The sequence below is a fragment of the Apus apus genome, chromosome 7, assembly GCF_020740795.1.
Source record: "Apus apus isolate bApuApu2 chromosome 7, bApuApu2.pri.cur, whole genome shotgun sequence".
Taxonomy (NCBI): domain Eukaryota; kingdom Metazoa; phylum Chordata; class Aves; order Apodiformes; family Apodidae; genus Apus; species Apus apus.
The window spans coordinates 7,535,590-7,554,057 of NC_067288.1; the positions used below are offsets into that span (position 1 = coordinate 7,535,590).

Here is an 18,468-nt window from a genome sequence, read left to right on the forward strand (position 1 = left end):
TGTATCTCTGTGTTATGTGAACACCAGTAGTCATCACCAAAACTAAGTGGATGCATTTTCAATCTGGTTGGAGAACTCTCTTCTGCAGAGAGTTACTATTTTTATACACATTTACTTTACCCAGGAACAGTCATTTCTATGATTTGAGGTAGCTTGGAAATGAAAAGATGTGTAATTATCATACCTCAAATACAGCAGGTGACAAAATTTAATGGAGGATCACCATAGAAATTACACTGAGCAAATTCCTTTACCCATCTTGAGTAAGAGCTCCTAGAATTTAAGAGGACTAGTCCAGTGCAATACACACTGTTCCCATGTCTACAATCCTGCATACAGGTGGTCCTAGGGCTGCTGAGGGTGCTCAGTAGTACAATTTCTGCTTTCAATTCAAAGAAAAAAAAAAAGCCTGCTGTAATCTCTGTGCATAGTAAGAAAACAAGGCTTTATGAACTAGGGAATGCTAGAAAAGTCAGGTAATGGTAAAGCTAGAAATTTATTTCTTCCTGAGCAGCTTTCCCATAAAAATGAAGTCTGACGACCATAAATAGAATCAATTTTATTAAATAATAAAAGTACATCAAATATTTGTATTTTATCCAATTAAAAAGTCCCAGTCAAACACAAAATGAATCACAGTTCCCTCTTTTGCTGCTGAATCAGAGGTGGGTATTGCTTACCCTGGCACTGTGACAAATGGTAATAACCTGAATCTGATACAATCCCACTGTAACTCTGTTGGAAAATAAGCCTTAAATGTTCTGTTTGTTGGAAAACTGGAAACCTGTAAATAGATTTAGGCTACTTCTCACAATGTATTTTCAGTGGTACATGTTGTAGTTTTAATTTTGAAAATTGCTTAGATTTTGTTCTCACCCATATTGCTGTCTGTAACTTTCAGTCTTCCTATGACCTGGTCTTCCCCACCTATAAAGTAAGGTGTGTAGCTAAATTTTCTCTCTGTGACCAATTTTCACTTGATTGAACTTTCTTTTTTTTTTTCTTTTTCTTTTTTTCCTTTTTCTTTTTTTTTGTAATTCTTTTTTAGCAGGCAGGAAAGAGCAAAATCAAAGATCTGGTTGGTTTTCTCCCTCTTCCCACAAAATGGAACATTTTTGAGACCATGGTGAAAGACTTGAAGTTCCATTTTGTGTTTCTGATCAGCCTTTACGCTGCCTTGAAGTTACATAATGAAATTAATAGCAGATTCATTGAATTGGCAAAAAGATGCCACCATGAATGTTACTTGACACCAGATTTTTGGAGTTGGCCTTACAACTTCTAGAGAATCAAGTAACCTGTAGTCAGCTCTTTGAGGAAAATCTAGTTGAATCTCCAGTTTAATTTAGAACACAATTTGCCCTTCCAAATGTGATGCACAAAGCTGTTGTTTTCTCAACTTAGATTTCATTCATCCCTCTTTCCTAACAGGAATAAGCAACCAGTAAGTAAGTCCCAAGCTGGACCTACTTAAGGGTAGTACTTTCTTAGTGTTTTAGAGTTCATGGGTAGTGTCTTACTAAATCATAAACGTGACACTGCAAATGTATTGTACATTAGGAAGCGTGTGATGATTTTAATGTGGTATTTGAAGGTAAAACTGATCTGCTCTTGGTGCATTTCCATAGTTTTTCATTTTTCACTCTATAGAAATTTTAGATAACAAGAAATCATTACTTTGAAGAGAACTAGAGCTATGAATGCATTTTTAAACAAGATTTTAGTGTGGAAAAAATGCTCAGTTATATTTTATTGGCACATAAATCAGCAATCGTACCATCAAAGTGTGCATGCTTATTATTGCACATTGACACAAAAATCCTTATATACCATTGCCTTTTTTTTCCTCAAGTTTGATGGGAAAACCTTTTGGTTATGGTTTCGTCATATTAGTGTTACCAAGAACTGTTTTTTTCAACTTAAAAAAATAATTTTCAGACTCCACTATGTGATGGGGAGGGGTGTCAACTAAAGGCTGTCCCATTAAGCTCATCCATTTTCACTGTACATGCGTTCTGCAGTATTTACAAATTGCACATGGAGTAGGTCTGACAGAGGGAGAACTGTCCTTCTAGTGCAGTTTCCGATGGCGATACCTGCCCGCTTTTTCTTTCGCTGCGTTGGCACAGGCATTGTGCTTATTTTGCTGTAAGTGGTTCCAGTATTTGATCAGTTCACTAGGTTGGAACTGATGGGAGGTAATTAGGTGGCTATATTTACAGCTGGAGTAAGAAACTCGCCAGTGATTGAAGACAAACTCATTGGGTGGAGGCATAGGGTCAATTCGCAGCTTGGCAAGGCAGATCCCCACATACACATCCTCTAGATGTAAACGTCTGATGCTTAGAGAGACCTTAAAGATTTTTTCTGCTAAATCTCCAGAAAAGACATAGCCAGTTCCAGAGCAAAATACAGGGTAACGTTCGCTTGGATACAAATCGGGTGGCATATACCACTTACTATCCTTGTTCCTATTAGGTGCATAACCTCTCATTAAATAACCTGTAAAATACTTGTGCCTTGGAGGAAGATCTGGTTTCAGAAGCTTGTGTATTAAATACTCAGTATTGACAAACATATCACTGTCAGTTTTCATAACATATGGAACATGTGGACAGTAAGATGCAACCCAGTTCATTCCCATCAGAGTTTTAATGGTTAAATTATAGTAAGTGTCTAAGTATTCTTGTTGAATGATGTCATGGTATTGTCTGCTTTCCTCTAGTATGGCATGTTGGAGGTACCCATTTATCTTAATGCTTAACCCCAGCAAAAAAATACGAACTATTTGGATGCCAGGTGTCAGGCTTTCGTTTCCCCAAGTTTGTCGAATAGCTTGTCTGGCTTCCACCTGGCCTGGCTCTGCAGCTATGAGTAGTATTAGAAAAGGGGTCTTCTCCTGGCACTTCCCAGGCTCGTTGATGATGTATTTGAAATGATACAAAGTTGGATGCCCAGTACCTTTTTCATTGTAAATACTTCCATTGGCACTGAGGGTATTTTCCAAACCAGTTACTCCTTGGGGTGACAGATCCGTGTTGTTGGAGTTGGTGACTGTTTGAGGCCTGAACGTCTGAGGCACCGTGTCTTTCCACACGTTCCTTAGAGAGCTGTGGTTTGTCTCGCTTTTTGTAGACCTAAATCCTCGTATAGTGTAAGCCATGGGATTTTCTTTGAATCCAGCCCTACCTGGCAGCCAGTCATGATGATTAAAGAACAGAAACATAGCAAAAAGAAACACAAGAGAGATGAGGCCAATGAGATGGGTGCGAAACAGAGACCTTTTGGTATTCCAGGTCATCTTTGCAAAGCAGCAGTGTCGTCTTCTCCACTGAAGCATGTTGTAAGAATCCAATGATGGGACGTGAGACAGTGGCCAAGCAAAATGCTTTTCCGATCGTTTTTAATCCACTGCTATTCTTTGGTATTCATTTTCTTTTGTTCATGTCGAGTAATTGTCTGCAAATGGCTCACTCTGCCAAGATTTAAGAAAGAACATTTTAAAAATCTTTAATTTTACACATTTATAAAAGATTACAATGAGAATCTACATATAAACATTGAGTTCAATTTTTTTCAAAAAGCAGCCCATTTTAATATAAACAATGTTTGTTTTATGCAAAAAACAGCCCTGTTTTATTATTAAAGTTGACTTGATTTGATACCTTTTAAAAATGCTTTTTTATATTATTAAAATTTTGATAAACATCCTGGGTACCAGAGGTAAAAAGGAAAAAAAAAAAAAAAAATGTTAGCAGAAAAAGTGTGAAGTATACATAAATAACTTCATGGATACTGACTGTGAAATCCTTGTACACTGTTTGAGAAGGACTGAATGAAAAGGCCTTGATACCAGATGGAAGCTTTATTGGCATTAATTAAAATTGATTTGACATGCAGAGGCTAGTACGGCTCACAGTTTAAAAACCCTTTTTGTAAAATGGTTGTGTATTGGTGGTGGGACAGACGGCACAAGGTTGATTATGGCAGAGTTGTGTTAGTCACAGTACACTGCTTGGCATGGTTCCACCAGTCCTGACTGTGTTCAGAAAGTCAATGAGAAGATGCACCTGTCAAAATTAATTTTCAGGGTCCAGTAACCTCATGGCACAGCCCTCAGATGGTGATGCAGAATAACATTTTCAGACACTTTTCAGGCACCCTTAACCTTCAGCTCTTAATGAAGGAAAATATTGAATAGAACTCTTGGCTGTTGGGCCAGGCTCATATGCAGCTGTAAGATTAAGCTGTTGATTTTTAGTGGGCAGAGATCTTGGGTAAATGTTTCTATTAACTGGAAGTAAAATTACACAGCACTAAGTTTTTGGCAAACTGTCTGATGAACGTGATTTTCGGGTTTTTTCTGTCTAAATTTATATGTAATTACTGTACTTCTGGTATCATACAGAAATTTCAAGTGCTGTTACCAGCAGCAGTAACTGTTGGAGAAAGTGCCAAAGTAGTCCGTGTCTCATTTTCACTCAAATTTTTTTCATATTCAAGAGCAGAGTCAATATGGCAGCTTCATGATGCTGCATATTAAAGGCTGATCACATCATCTCACAAATGAACCTTTCCCTGCACAGTAGCAATTCGTTTGTGGCTTTCAATTTACTCTAATTTATTTCTGGGCCCTAGGGTTTTGTATAGGAAAAAGGATGACAGATGAACAAGAGTCCATAGAAAATGCTATTTCTAATATGAATGTGTAATTTCTTAATTGCATTGATATCTTCTAAAACCAATATTTGGATTAATTTCTGCTTTTAAAAACTAAGTGACATGTTACATAGGAAATTATAGGATTTCATACTGCAAGGAAGTAATTTAAGATGATATGGCAGTTGAATAATAGATCATTAAGTTCTGTGTGACAATATTGAATCTGCCTGGCTCGTGTAAGGAAAATGTTTTATTTCAAAAGGGTAGGGAGAGACATAGGACTAAGCTTTTTTTTCCCAGTTACTGTATGTCAGTTTATATATAAACAAAATAACATGTATGCAGGAAGACCTCATTCACAATATTTGGAAGCAAGAGGGGAGTAGTGTTGTGTCGAACCGGGACTGTTTCTTGCTGACCTCCACTAGGAGGAGCAAGTAAGTGGGGATTTGAACTGTGGGTTGTGGCAATGTAAATGCATCTATAAAAAGGCGATACTGCTCTTTAATTCTCTTTCTGAAATAGCAAAATATTTGCCTGGTGATCTACTAAGCTTTTCCCTGTTGTTATGCTGTTACACCGTGTCCATGCATTCTGTTCTCAAGCTCACTGAAACTATTTCTTTGGGTTTTTGGGGTTTTTTACCTGCCTGGGATTCATGCCACATACCAGAGACTTCAGCAATTTTTCTAAAATTTGTTTTCCATCTACAGCTTTTAAACATTTGTGTCTAAAGTGTAGCCTGAAAATTAACCCAAAATTCCACACTGCTCTTTTTAAGCTGCCTTAACTCATACATTATCCTTATGTAAAAAAAAAATAAGCCCCAAATATAGAAGACTTATGCTTATTTGACTACTTGCACCTGCTTTTGTATGCTTAGAAAATAAAAGGTTAGCTTAAAACTAATTTTTTTTTGTTTTTCTGGAGTAACCAGTGAGTTTTAAATGATCACTCAGAGGCTTGGGAAGAGTATCGCTGCATAAGCAAATATAGATGTCACTTCAAAGGGTACTCTATGTCTCAGGGAAATTGTTTGATACCAATTTGGAAGGCAACGGAGTATTTGATGAGTTGTTATTGTTGCATTTTATGCTTACTGGATTTAGGAAGAAAGTCAGAACCAGAACAGCAGCTAGAATTTGGATTCATTTTGTCGCACTGAATTGTTCCACTTGTAAAACTGCAGTCATTAGATGCAAATACTTCAGCAAATCTGCACTGCATTACTAATCTGTGTGGAATTTTTAATTGAGGTAGTGTCGTGTAGTGCATCTACTTTTGTATGGCAGTAGGTGAAAGTGAGACTAAAGTTTTGTAAATACTTGTGTAAACTGAAGACTGTTTTCAGCTGCTGTCTTTCCACAAAGCACTGAGAAAGTGTCCCAGAAAAGGCAGTTGTAATGGCTGAAACCTGCTTTTTTTAAGGCTGCATCCTCACATTGTGTACATTAAAATAAGTTTTATAGTGAGGAACAGAACTAGCATATTAAGAAATTTAAGGAGTAATTTCTCACATTATTTTTTAAGGTGGGAGTTCTTAAAAAATCTTCAATCTCTACTTACCCTTTAAAAAGGCATTATGTGGGGAATATATATAGTGGAAGGACCCACATCTATTTCTCAGTTTCATACAACTATTCACTGAAGAAAACCCACAAAACCAACTCAACTTTGTCTCATTTTCTTTGTAATTCAGGTGTAAAGCATTTAATACTCAGTATTAAGCATCAGAAAAACAGCAACAGCAATTGGTACTTCAAAAAAATACTATGTTAGGATGCATTTTTAAAAAAAATGTAAGCAGCTATCAATATATATGAAAACCATCATCAAATAGTATCATAAAAATATATTTTTCTCTTTGTTACTGCTTTTGCCCAAACATTTAAAATTTGATTTTACAGAAGGGATATGAGCATGCACCAATCATTGGCAGTAGGCAAAAAACCCTAAGTATAGCAAAAGGTCTTATACGATCACCTTGTCCTCTGAAAGTGTGTTGCTGCATGCAGCTCTGCGTGGTGAAGATAGGATTTATAATAGTTCTGCTTCATTTTTGGCACTTGACTGTACAGTCACTGATGCATTATCAAATGCCAAATATATAAACTGTGAATGCCTCTTGAATTTTTATTTGTGGTCTCTGCTCTGCTGGTGTTTCTGCTCCTTGTATGTTCATTTCTGCTCTGTAATTACAGCTTTTCAGATTGAAGCATTTGACTTCCTATTCGCACGTCCTGGATTTTCATATTTTGATTAGCTGTGTGGGCAAACTCTTTAATGAGAGCAAAGAGTTCAAAAGGCAGTCTGAGTTGGTGTTCTGATAAACAGCAGCAGCAGTGGCATATTGGGCCTGACATAATGTGCCTGAGTTCACTTACAAACTGCATTAATCTTTAGCACAACACAGTACTCAGGATAAGGTTTGTGCAGGTTTTTAAATGTCAGATACAAAAGCTGCACCACTGGCTAGGTGTGCTTCTCTGGGAGTATTGCCTGAGGGTGGAATTTTTTGTTTTAAAAGTTCTGGAAAGAACTGTTTTTTCTAAATGTCTTAAAAGTAATCTGAAACTCATGACAGTTGTATGCTGCATCCTTAGGTATGTGAACTCTTGACAGTTGCAGTTGGCTTACTGCATGTTGGCATTATGTTGAGCAAAGAGAGCACATTTATGTTGGCATTTAATGATTTATTATAGCTGATTGGTAGATTCTACAGATAAGCACTTTCTGTGGTGTATTAAATTGCTATAGATTTAGATCTTAAATTTGTATTGCAAATGTTAATCTTGTTTGTTTGCCACTAGTGATGAAGTATTTAACTTTCAACAATAAATACAAAATGAATGGCAGTTAGATGGAATGTCATTTCACAATCAAAGTTAAACAGCCAGTGTGTTCAAAATAAACAAAATATGTAGTGATGGCATGAGATAAGTTTCGTGCTCACCATTTTGAGTGTACAGTATTTGAAGGTTTCCTTTTGGGATGTGAGTGGAACCTGATGTTACTTGTAAAATGTGGTGCCTGATTGCACTGCTGGTCGTTTAAATCCTGTCTAGTCTTTTACATGCTCCCAGTTTATGGTTGGCTGGTACTAGCCTGATGACATTTTGCTTGTGTTTCAGCAAGGAAAAAGCAAGTGCAAAAAGGTCTTGAAGGTACTTTTAAGATAATGTAATTTGACTGCGTAGTCTGTTTTGATGGTTCAGTGGTCTCAGTGTGTCACATCATGACCATTTTATCAGTGCTTTAAGATTACTTTAGATAAGGATTAATTCTGACCTAGTTTGAGAGGATTTCTGTTCTGTATTGGAGGGGTTTGGGTTTTTAATTTCTCAGTTAAAAGCAATCATTACAGTAGCTACATTATCCCTTTAATCCCTCCTCTCTAGGCATGCCAACCTTGTGCAGACTGTAAGCAATGCATTTAGTAAGTGTAAGGGAGTGACATTGTGCAGGGGGAGAGGAAAACCTGCTAGAATTCTTTCTGTTCAGAGCCCTGTCATCTCAGGGCTCTGCAAATTAAGAATGATCGTTCTCTGTAATGGTTGAAAAGGTAACAGACAATTGAATGAATATCACACACAAGGATTTGACATACCTTCCTTGGTCAGGCCATTTATGGTGCGAGGATTATACCCACAGAAAAGAGTTTTGGCACGCCATCACTTCAGCAAAAAAGATGCTATCGAACATGCGCACATCCCCCAGCAGTCTGCTGCCTGCGATTGCTTTTCACGGTATCCAGTCTGTCCATCTGTCTGCTCGTTGCTGTGTTACCTTCCTTGCTCATAAGTGTTGCCCTTGTCTTGGGGCTTTTTGTTCATCCTTCAAACAAAAGGAGAGTAGTTTCCGTTTCTGTTCTGATCCGGGCTGTCTGGCATTCACGGCCGAGGTATTGGAGCTTTTACATCTGGTGTTTCCCTTGTCGGACAATGCAGTGCTGTGTTCTCTTCTCCTCAGTATCCATATTTCTAATGGTAATGTTAGAGGGAGCACTAGCGCGTAGTGCTTCGGTTGCCTTCAGCAATAGGATTTCCCTCTATTCCTTCCTTCATTGTTGCTAGGCAGTAATAGAAATGGTTTTGAGCCGTTTTAGCTGAGGATTCTGGTCTATAAAATCCATTCCGTAGTTCTTCAGCTGCTGCACAGGCAGGCAGCAGTTTAAATGTGGGCTTTGACAGATGCTGTCTTCTGACAGAGCAGAATTTAACGTCATTGCTTGGCTGAATCCCACGTGATTGTTTGCATTCATTTTGACTAAATCGAAAGGCAGCCAGAAAGCTTTCAAGGCTCTTGCTCCTATTTGATAAATGATGCATACTCAGTTCAAGCACAATGATAGGTGAATAGTATAAAAATTGTATGATTACTAAATGAATGATTGAGGGTTTTTTCAAATTGTTTTCACTTTTCCTTAACACTGTAACTTAAGATTCTCTAGTGGATTTTTTTTAATGCTAGACAGTCTATTCCTGTCTTCTGAAAGCAGTTCAGCAGTGCAAAGGAATTAAAAGCATTTCAATACGGAAGCTTGATTTAACCCATTTGGCTCTCTTCAAGTATAAATCTTTTGTGTCTTCGTACCAAAGAAAAAAAATATTTCTTTACTCAAGCTTCCTTTACACAGGCTTACTCTATAAAAGCTGCTTTTTGTAATCTTAGGTTAGTCAATTAAGCTGGACAACACTAATGTACAAGCACATGCTGTTAAGCTGCCTTTCTGTTCTTAATGGATTTCTTCCTTGGTAAAAGTTGAAGTCTGGTATTGCAGAATTGGGGGCACTTTATTTCCATATTGGAAATCTAAAATATGTTTTGTCAGTTAAAGACATTTCTGTTTTTTTTTTTTAATCCTGACCCTTCTATGCTCAAGCATCTTATTACATTTATTCTATTTTATAAATAAAATATAACGAGAGAGCTCAGAAAATAGAAAGCTGCCAGAGTACTTGTATTTATTAGTCACTGTGTTTGTTGAATCTATTTTGAAAAGTTAATGGCTGGCTCTTTGGATTGCTGTTTTTTAAGCCAAAGGATAAAGAAAATGTATTTGCTTTATCATACGGTATCTCTGATTAGTAGCATTGGGGGTAGGTGTGTCCTTTACTGACAAATAAGACTTAACCAGGCAGTCATTGTGTTTTATTAGGTGCATATTCTGATCATTTACTAGAAACATAATCAGATTTATATCCTCCTAAATAAATTAGCTATGTACACTAACTTTCTCTGTTAATCTAGTCTTGTTTTTAACGTATACATTTCCTCTCCTAATGACAGTTTTCACAAAAGCTATGATCCTATTTGAGGACATTTTAGGGGCTTAATCATATTTCCTAAATATCAATTTAAAATATACAGTGCATATTAGTAAAAACTTGTATCTCCTCCACCCTAAAAATTTTGTATTTAAATAATGGAGGGGAAGCCAGTAGGGTGGTGGAGCAGGAGAGGAGAGACCTGTTCAGCACCACTTAACTATTCTGGGATGTTTATGAATAATTGAGAATCAGTGCTTTGAAAGGTTGCATGTGTGCTCAATCGACTGAATTTTTCACTGAAAGCTTTTCCACACAAAGCTGTCTTATCCTTACCCTATAATATACGGAATTTTATGTAATCTGTTTCTGTATGTATACAAATGTGTGACAGAGTTTGGCTAGGAGTATTTTCAATTTGCCACCTTCTGGGCTACAAGTAGGAAATCATGTGAGATATTAATGTAGTTAATTTACATATGTTGATTTACACAGAAGCAAGTAATATTTTTTTGAATACCAGCATGTCAATCTCTGATTTTTTAATTTTCACATAAGACACTTAACATTTTATTTGTGAAACAAGTCTAAATCTCAACTGAATGGTTATTAAAATCCATAGTATTTCTACTTTATTTACTCCTGCTTTACTATACCTGGAGTGTAGCTAAGAAGTTCTGTGACTTACTTGCGGTAGGTTTACCTATTGGGGTGGGCTGAGCTATTTTTATTTATCTGTCAATGCTCATTAGTAAAAAGTAAAGGTACAAAAATCCCAAGGGCCATATTTTCTGAATCTACTCAGTTTTAAAGTGAATTGAGAAGAGAGCCGACATCAGCTTTGTCTTTTATGACCGTAGCACTTGGGCGTAGCTTGTAAAGTTCAGGCAGATCCTGTTGATAAATGTAAAATTTGTCATCTTGGCATGTGAACAAACTGAATATTCTTAGATCTTAATGAACAGTTCCTATTGTTCACTCATTCTTGGCTCATCTTCTAGAAAAGTATGGAAAAGCTTTGATTTTTCTCCTACTTTCTGTCTGGTTGTGACTGATGTAGCTTTAGATAGTCAAAGATTCAGGAAGAAATTCCTTTTATTTTACAGCACTTTCTTCTTTACTACTTGTTATGGTACTGTATGTTTTGGGTATTTCAGGAGGGCAGAGCTTGCTTTGTACTCCAAACATGACCTGAAGGTTTGAGTAATCTCTGTGTGCTAGAGGTTGGAATGAGCTTTATTTCCGCTAAATCTCACCATGGAGGGCCAGTGGACAGCTTGTTCTTGATCCAAGGAGTAGTATGCTGTGTAATGTTACTATGGTTACACCTTAAATTAGAAGCTGCAGTGTTAGTGTTTGAAATGCTGCCATCTATTAAGACTTAGAGTTATTCTGATGTGAAAATGTGCAATGCGTGTGTAAGGAGCACTACAGAGTTACTGTGGCCACTCAAAGCTTCACTGTTCAGTGAGTTGTGCAAAACTAGAAGCAGATGTGAGGAGTCAGAAAAAGTGTCTACTTAGAATAACCTGTGCACATGACAACTGTAAACTATGTTCAATATAGTTATGCATAACAAAAGTCAGTTTTTTGAAAAACTTTAATTTCCTACATGTAATTTTTAGAGGGTATCAGTATCTTGTCAAACTGATTTTTAAATAACTCAGCCCCTAAGTTTATTTAATTAAATAAAGTTCTTTCTTGACAACATTAACAGAAGTTTCTCAAGTCAATTTAGAATGATCACAAGGTGTGTACTGCCAGGTAGTTTTCACCCTGGTGGCCACAAGTCCCATGGAAGTTAAACTAAATACATATGTCATAGCTGGCCTGTCAACTGAATGTTCCCATGCGGACTGTGCTTTCCGGTTACTCCATGAATACTTTGCTAAGATGATTGAATTTTCTAATAGTAAAAAGTTGTATTATTTTAGCTGTAATGTGTTGAAATCCATTCAAGTGACAGTTCAAAGTCATTAATGGTAACATTTTCAAGCTTGGTTATTTTTGCTTTTAAACTTTATTCTGGAAATGCGTTATTGCAGAATGCCATAAATGCTTTGTTTTCATTTTCTGTGTTAAGAATTATTATGTATATGATGAGTGGCCATTTGGCTCTGCTACAAACAGAAGACTTTTGCCATAAGTCAAGTAGAGTGGAGAGGAAAGGGCTGGAGAACATTTGTAATTTGTTGGGCTGCTTCATGATCCTAACCTGTTTCTTAACCATCACAAGCGTGTTTATAAGTGAATGGAAAATAGCAATCTAGAAATGACCACAAGTGTCAGTATTGCCTGCCTTACTTTTCCTTGGCAGATTTTCACAATTGTTAGCTGGCTGAGAAACTCAGCTTACACTTGAAACAGTTCTTTATAAATGGTCAAGATTTCCACTCTGCTCTAATCACATGCGAACCAAAACTGTAGTGATTTCAGTATTCTTTGTCTGAAACTTGAGACAGAAATGCAGTGATACAGATAAACTTGAAATAGTGACAGAACACTAGAAAAGGCTTCCAGTTATTGTGAAATGTTTAGGGTTTTGTTTGCTGATGAGTAGCTTATAATAGTTGTGTACTTCAGTAAGAAATATAAGCACATTCCCTAACTTTGCAAAGTTGTGAAAGAAAGAAAAGACTCCATGATCTCTACAAATCAGGAAGGTGCTTCTTATTCCACCTGTGTTGAGAAGCATTTCAAGGGGAGGTTTCATAATTCTAAAGATCTTTTTTATTAAGTAAACTGACAATCTAGGTATCCAATGGGAATTCACTTCTCCTATCACAGCTTCCTGTGAGGAATGCGGATTTGGAGGGCTTCAAAATTCATTTGAAATCCAAAATACAAAATTGTTTTGGTCTACTTTATTTTTATTCTGGTTTTGTGGGTTATGCAAATTTTGTGTATTGGACCCCTGTCTGGGCACGTTTCTTCCCTCAGTAATGTGGTGTTTGCTTTATCACGTCTTCTTTGTTTTCTGTGTTCTGACTTCACGTTTTCCCCCAAGCTTTTCATCCAGTTACTGCTTATCTCAACTGATAAATCTGTTTTGGTTTTTTGTGTTTGTTTTTTTTTTCCAGGGAATGGGCAACATAATTCATTGGCTTTGTGCAGTATTTTTGGTTACACAGTTCTCTCCTGATGAACTGACAATCCTGTGCCATCAGTAATACTTCCTGCATGTCACAAGAGTTATTTTGCATTCTGAAAAGAGTAGAGAATTTATGAAGCTTTGATTCAGCACAGCAGGGGAGAGAAGGCCAACTAGCAGAAGTACCAAACGTTCTCAGGCAGTTTAAAAAAACTGTAGAAAATAGAGTTCTGTTTTTCCCTTTACCTTATGATTTGTTTCATTCCACTTGCCTGCACTCTGTGATCGAGTTACCCCCAACACCCACCCCTTACATCCCCAGCATGAGAATTTGAAATCAAAACTTGAATTCCTATAGAAAGTGAGACTTTGGGGAAGAACTAATTATATTTATTTATATATATATATATATAAAATCTCTTAAAGCAGGAAGATGGCATCCTGTGGGAGTTAATAGGTCACCAGCTCTTATGCCTAAGGATAAAAATCTGTTATTCCAGCTGTTACCACCTGTCCAGCCCCTTCTCTCTGCCTGATTCCTTCCTGCAACAAGCTCAGAAAGACCATTTTCCCTTAGGCTGTCTTCAGGATCTTGAGACATCCAGCACTTCTCTCCCAATTATTTGAAGAGTCTTGGCCCATCAGCTCCATCACCAGGATGCAGACCTCCTGCCCAGCACTCTTCCTTGGACTGCTGGATGGGCTACATAGTTGTTTTCTTAGGCTTGTAGTGGGCTTTTTTTTGTGTGTGTGTGTGTGTGTGAGACTGATTAAGAGATTAGCAGCTCCGACTTATTCATCTGCTCCCTATTTTTTTCCCCCTACGTGTATGGTTTGTGTTGCAATTGGTGATGGAGATTCTTAGTTAATGTTAAATAATGTGAAATTGAAGAGCTGGACTTTCAGAACTGTCAATTTTATGTGACTTGGGGTGGAGACATGTATTGACTCTTTCCATCTGTCATATCTCAGTAGCTTCAGTACGTTAATTCCTACAACTCCGTTCTACAGATATCCTAATTTACAGCTAATTCTGTGGAACATGCAGGGTTTACAGCAGAAATAAAAGAACTTTAGCAAGTGTCTTAGTAACCTTAAACTTAATAACCCTTTTTGTCAACAACAGATGCTTAAACTAGGCAAAACAACAAAATCTGTGGAAATCATTCTTTCTGCAGCGATCTAAGAGGTTCTGTCCCTGTAGTGAATTTAAACAACAGAAACCTGGATCATAAAATGCTGAGTCCCCTTTTAAGAGGTTTCCTACCACCCATTCTTTCACATCTTGAGGGAACTAAAATTATTCCAACCGCCCTGCACACCACCTAGTTTGATACTTTATCTTGGCCAGCCAGTTTCATGTGTCTGTGTTTCCTTGGTGTTGTTCAGTGTAAATAATTCCCTCAACTTGAAGAAGTTTCTAGTCAATGTATGTTAATGAAAAGCTGATTTTAGTAGGTGCTGAGTTGTATCATATAGTGCTCTTAGTATCATTGAATTGATTTCCAGTTGTTTCAGAGTTAATTCTGTTGTGTGGCAAAAAAAGCCTTCAGAGGTAAATGTTCCTTTCCATATACATCTGATGAGCAAAAAAACCCAAGTTAGTATGCAAAATTACTTTGCCAGCCTTGGCAGCCAGCCTGTCCTGTAGACTTCCTCTTTCCACTTTTGAAATTCACATTAAACTTAAATGATAGTATCCCTTTGGGGACTTCCAAGAAAAAGGAAACAGTGCTATGGAAATAATGCTTTAAGTCTGAATATCTGTGTTATTAATTCCTTCTGTAGTCAGTGTAAGATTCTAGATTAATTCTGTGGGCCTGAGGATTTTTCATTTCACATTGATTACTAATGTAGAGTCAGTCACTGGGACTTCTAGTCCTCAAATACATGATTTAGAGGAAATCCTTAGAGCTTGGTTTGTATTATGTTACTTGGTAGAGAATATTGGTTAAGAACTAGAGAATGTTTATTGTTTACTGCTGTGCTAAACTATATTTTAAACTTAAATTCCAGGTTATTTATCTTCTGTAATTTAGTAGCTTCTAATAGAAGGAGAAAGTAGAGAGCTCTCTAGCATCTTGTCCATCTCTAGATGTGCTGTTGAGAACCATTAATGAATACTGTAGGGAGGTGGATGTTTAACAGAAAAAATGCATGATATAATGCTGAATTAATAAAATTTGGCCTAAAAATTATACTTTTTCATAATATACATATTATTGTAACTCTTAATCAGCATCTGGAAAGCTTTCTGTCATGATCTGTTTTACTAGAGTAGATTAAATCTACCCTGGGGAGCATCTGTCGTCTAAAAATATGAAGACCAAACCTCTTAAAATCACACAAAAAGCTATCATACTCTTAAAAACCTCACAAGTCTCGTGACCTTGGATTATGAGTTGCACAATGCAGATTCTTTTAACTCTTCTTCTCTCAAGGATTTGTGTATCTTAAGCATTCAGATTGCTTTTTATGGTAGTGTTTGGTTAATGCACATCTGTGCTTTACTCATGTGCAAGTATTATAATTTAAATTGCAGAAGAAATAACTTTTTGGAGACCAAACCTGACTTTTTATAATGTTAGCTTCCCCTGCCCTTGCACCTTTGGATCTCCATCTTACTGTTGGAGTTACTTATTTTGACAAATATAAATAATCCTGTAGTTCTGTTAATATCAATAAGAAGGTTAATATGCAAGAAAGACAATAGTAGTTTTCTACTTCTACTGCATTTCTAGGTAAAAAAGCAAAGCAATAAAATTTCTTAGTTTAATGAGACCTGGATACGATGCAAAAAGGGAAACCCTTTCTTTTTCTTTTTTTATTTTCATTAGTATCCAGGTCACCTCAAATGGAGAAGATTCTTCTGTGCTGTGAAAACTTTATTTTTTAGCAGTTTACCCTGCACAGGGCTGTCTGGAACTATGCACAAGGGTCTGTACTTTTATGCTGGATTTGCCTAATGGCAAAAAGAGGGTGTTTTTTATTATCTTATTTCACTTATCTGAGGTGCTCTGGGGCAAGGGACTGGGCAGAGAGATGTATCAGTGGGAAATGCTGGATGCAGGGGGGAAAGTCAGAGCATGTCTCTTGAATTTCTTTCAGTAGCAGGTTGGTTGGGACCAATGCCAAATTAAAATTGGATCTGGGTATTCACATGATAATGCACACAATCTAATAAGCCTTGCAGAATGTTGACCATTAGGGAATAGATGCATCAGCCTACTCTGAATGGTCTGGTGGAGTCAGTTCAGGTCCCGTGTGGCTGGAGCTAATAAGCTCTGATGGCTCTGTGTAGAATTGCATACTTGTTCTTGAAACAATGCTGCGGCATACACGAGATGCTTGCAAGATTTATAAATAGTAGCTCCATGCTGTGTGGCAGTGCTGTTTCTGAAGGCCTGCTGGCCTGGGAAGTAAACTAGCTGTGCTTTTACAAAGCTGCCCTGAGCTAATGAAATTGCTAAATTTAAAGCACCTCTGGTCCAGTTGATTGAGATCTGATGGCAATAATAAGTTGTGGGTTTTTTAGAACAGCTTTCATACAGGTAGTGCCTTGTCATTATTTTGATTTTCAGATGTTTTTCTTCAAACTAGGTAGGTACTAGTCAGTAACAAAAATGTCTGTTTGAGAAGATAAAGGGTTTTGCTCTTCCTTCAAAATACACATTTATTCTTTTACCTAAGGATATGACAATGTAGAAGCTGAGAACTAAGCAAGAAATATGTTGTCTGGCATTTGCTTTTGAGTAGTTGCTTTTTCTTATATTTCCAACATGTCTTTTTAGAAGAACAGGAATAAATAAAAATGAGTGAGATTTCTGTGCTTATTATCAGCCTTCTGAGCTACACATAAAATTACTATGCTGCCCTTTCTCAAAGTGATGCTGGTTTTTTTTGTGATGTTTCTCTCATAAAAGAAGAGCACCACCAGATTAAAACAAGTTATTGGCCTAGTCTCTATGAAATTGAATCTGTGACTGGTGAAGCCCTCCGAAGCACGTACAGAAAGTTCCAGGGTGTCATAACAGAGGAATCTTGTTACTTTTTGCTGTTTTTTTTCTCATTGAGATCTTGGCATTGAAAGCCTAACTCTGTTCCAAATCAAGGTCTGCTCCTAGTGGTTTACTCGGTTTTATTTCCTGCCCCCCTAAGTACTTAGTTTTCTAGTGAGGGGATCTTACTTTGCAACAGATGGCTGTAGAAAAAAAAAAAACAACAAAGAAAACCCCAAAAAATCCCCCCAAAAAACCCAAAGCAAAACTTGTTCCTTTTTTTTATTACTAACAGTAGACTTTTCAAAGGCTATTTGAAGTAACAGGACAGATGTGAGGGCTGAAGGTAAAGCAGAAGAGGTACTGCTGATTAAGGCAGATTTCATTCAAATAAACTGCGAAATCCATAGGATTGTTATGGATTACTGGTATTTGCTACCATGTGAGTAGCAGAAGTAATAGTTGCAGGGAACCTCACCTACATCTGTGCTGACTGGCACAGTCTGTCATCTTAAGACATTTATTCACAGTGGGAAGTTCTTACAGATGAATTTGTGTGTGTATGGATTTGTGTGTGTATGGATTTTTACGTATGTGCATATATGTACAAGTAGGTGTGTGTGTAGAGAGAGGGAGAGGCAGCGTTTTAACACCTTTAAAACCTATTTTAAAATATGGTTTTGCTTCTCATTTAATTGGAGTTATTTTTTCTGCAGTTATGGTTGAAGACTGTATACAAGTCATAGCATAATAGGAAGATCCTAAAATTTGTGGAGTTTTTACAGCCCTTATCCTGTCTTCATCTTTTAATAGAATAGCCCCAGACTGTATCAATGAGACCTTGTCAGTTGACCTTCATTTAAGAGGACTGCATTTTGGCACAACCAAAAATACAGCTGTGCCGTAGCCATTTAAAAGGAAGTCATATTATAAACTAGATCTCGTAATGTATAGATAGAAGGTTGGAGATAGTGTATCTTGTCTATGGATTGTGTATAAAATGAAAAAAAAAAAGTTTGCTGTCATCTTAGTGCTTTGAGAAGGGTTTAATTTAATCTTCTCTACTAAAGAGAGAAGAATAATGGGGAATTTAGATACACTGCCAAAGGAAGCTGAAAGAAGAGGCAGAAGGCCAAATGGAAAAATTCCTTGTGTGATACAGGCAGAATTCTTCCTGTATTTTAACTTAATGCATGAGTGACTGCCATTACAGTCAGTTTTTGATGTAGGCATGTAACATCTGGCTTTTACATTCTGCAATAGGGGGTGGTATGAATTACATGTTTATTCAGGATGCAAATACCAATAGAAGTTTGCACAATCTATTTGCTGTATAGTATTGTAGCAATAACACAAAAATACTATTCCATGCATCCTAGTAATTCTTTCAGTGTAAATATTTGTCAGGAGGCACACAAGTAGAAGGCATTGTTGCCATAAGGAAATATGG

At 37.0% G+C, this 18,468-nt stretch overlaps 2 protein-coding genes across 2 annotated transcripts in view; one reads left to right on the forward strand and one right to left on the reverse strand.

Moving 5' to 3' along the window:
• CDC73 (cell division cycle 73) overlaps nt 1-18,468 on the forward strand; it is a 112,427-nt gene that overhangs the window by 55,988 nt on the left and 37,971 nt on the right. The gene's annotated exons all lie outside the window — the stretch shown is intronic.
• Nucleotides 581-3,444, reverse strand: B3GALT2 (beta-1,3-galactosyltransferase 2). Its single transcript, XM_051624680.1, has one exon. It carries the CDS (start codon nt 3,338-3,340, stop codon nt 2,072-2,074), a length of 1,269 nt encoding a protein of 422 aa, XP_051480640.1. The 5' UTR covers nt 3,341-3,444; the 3' UTR covers nt 581-2,071.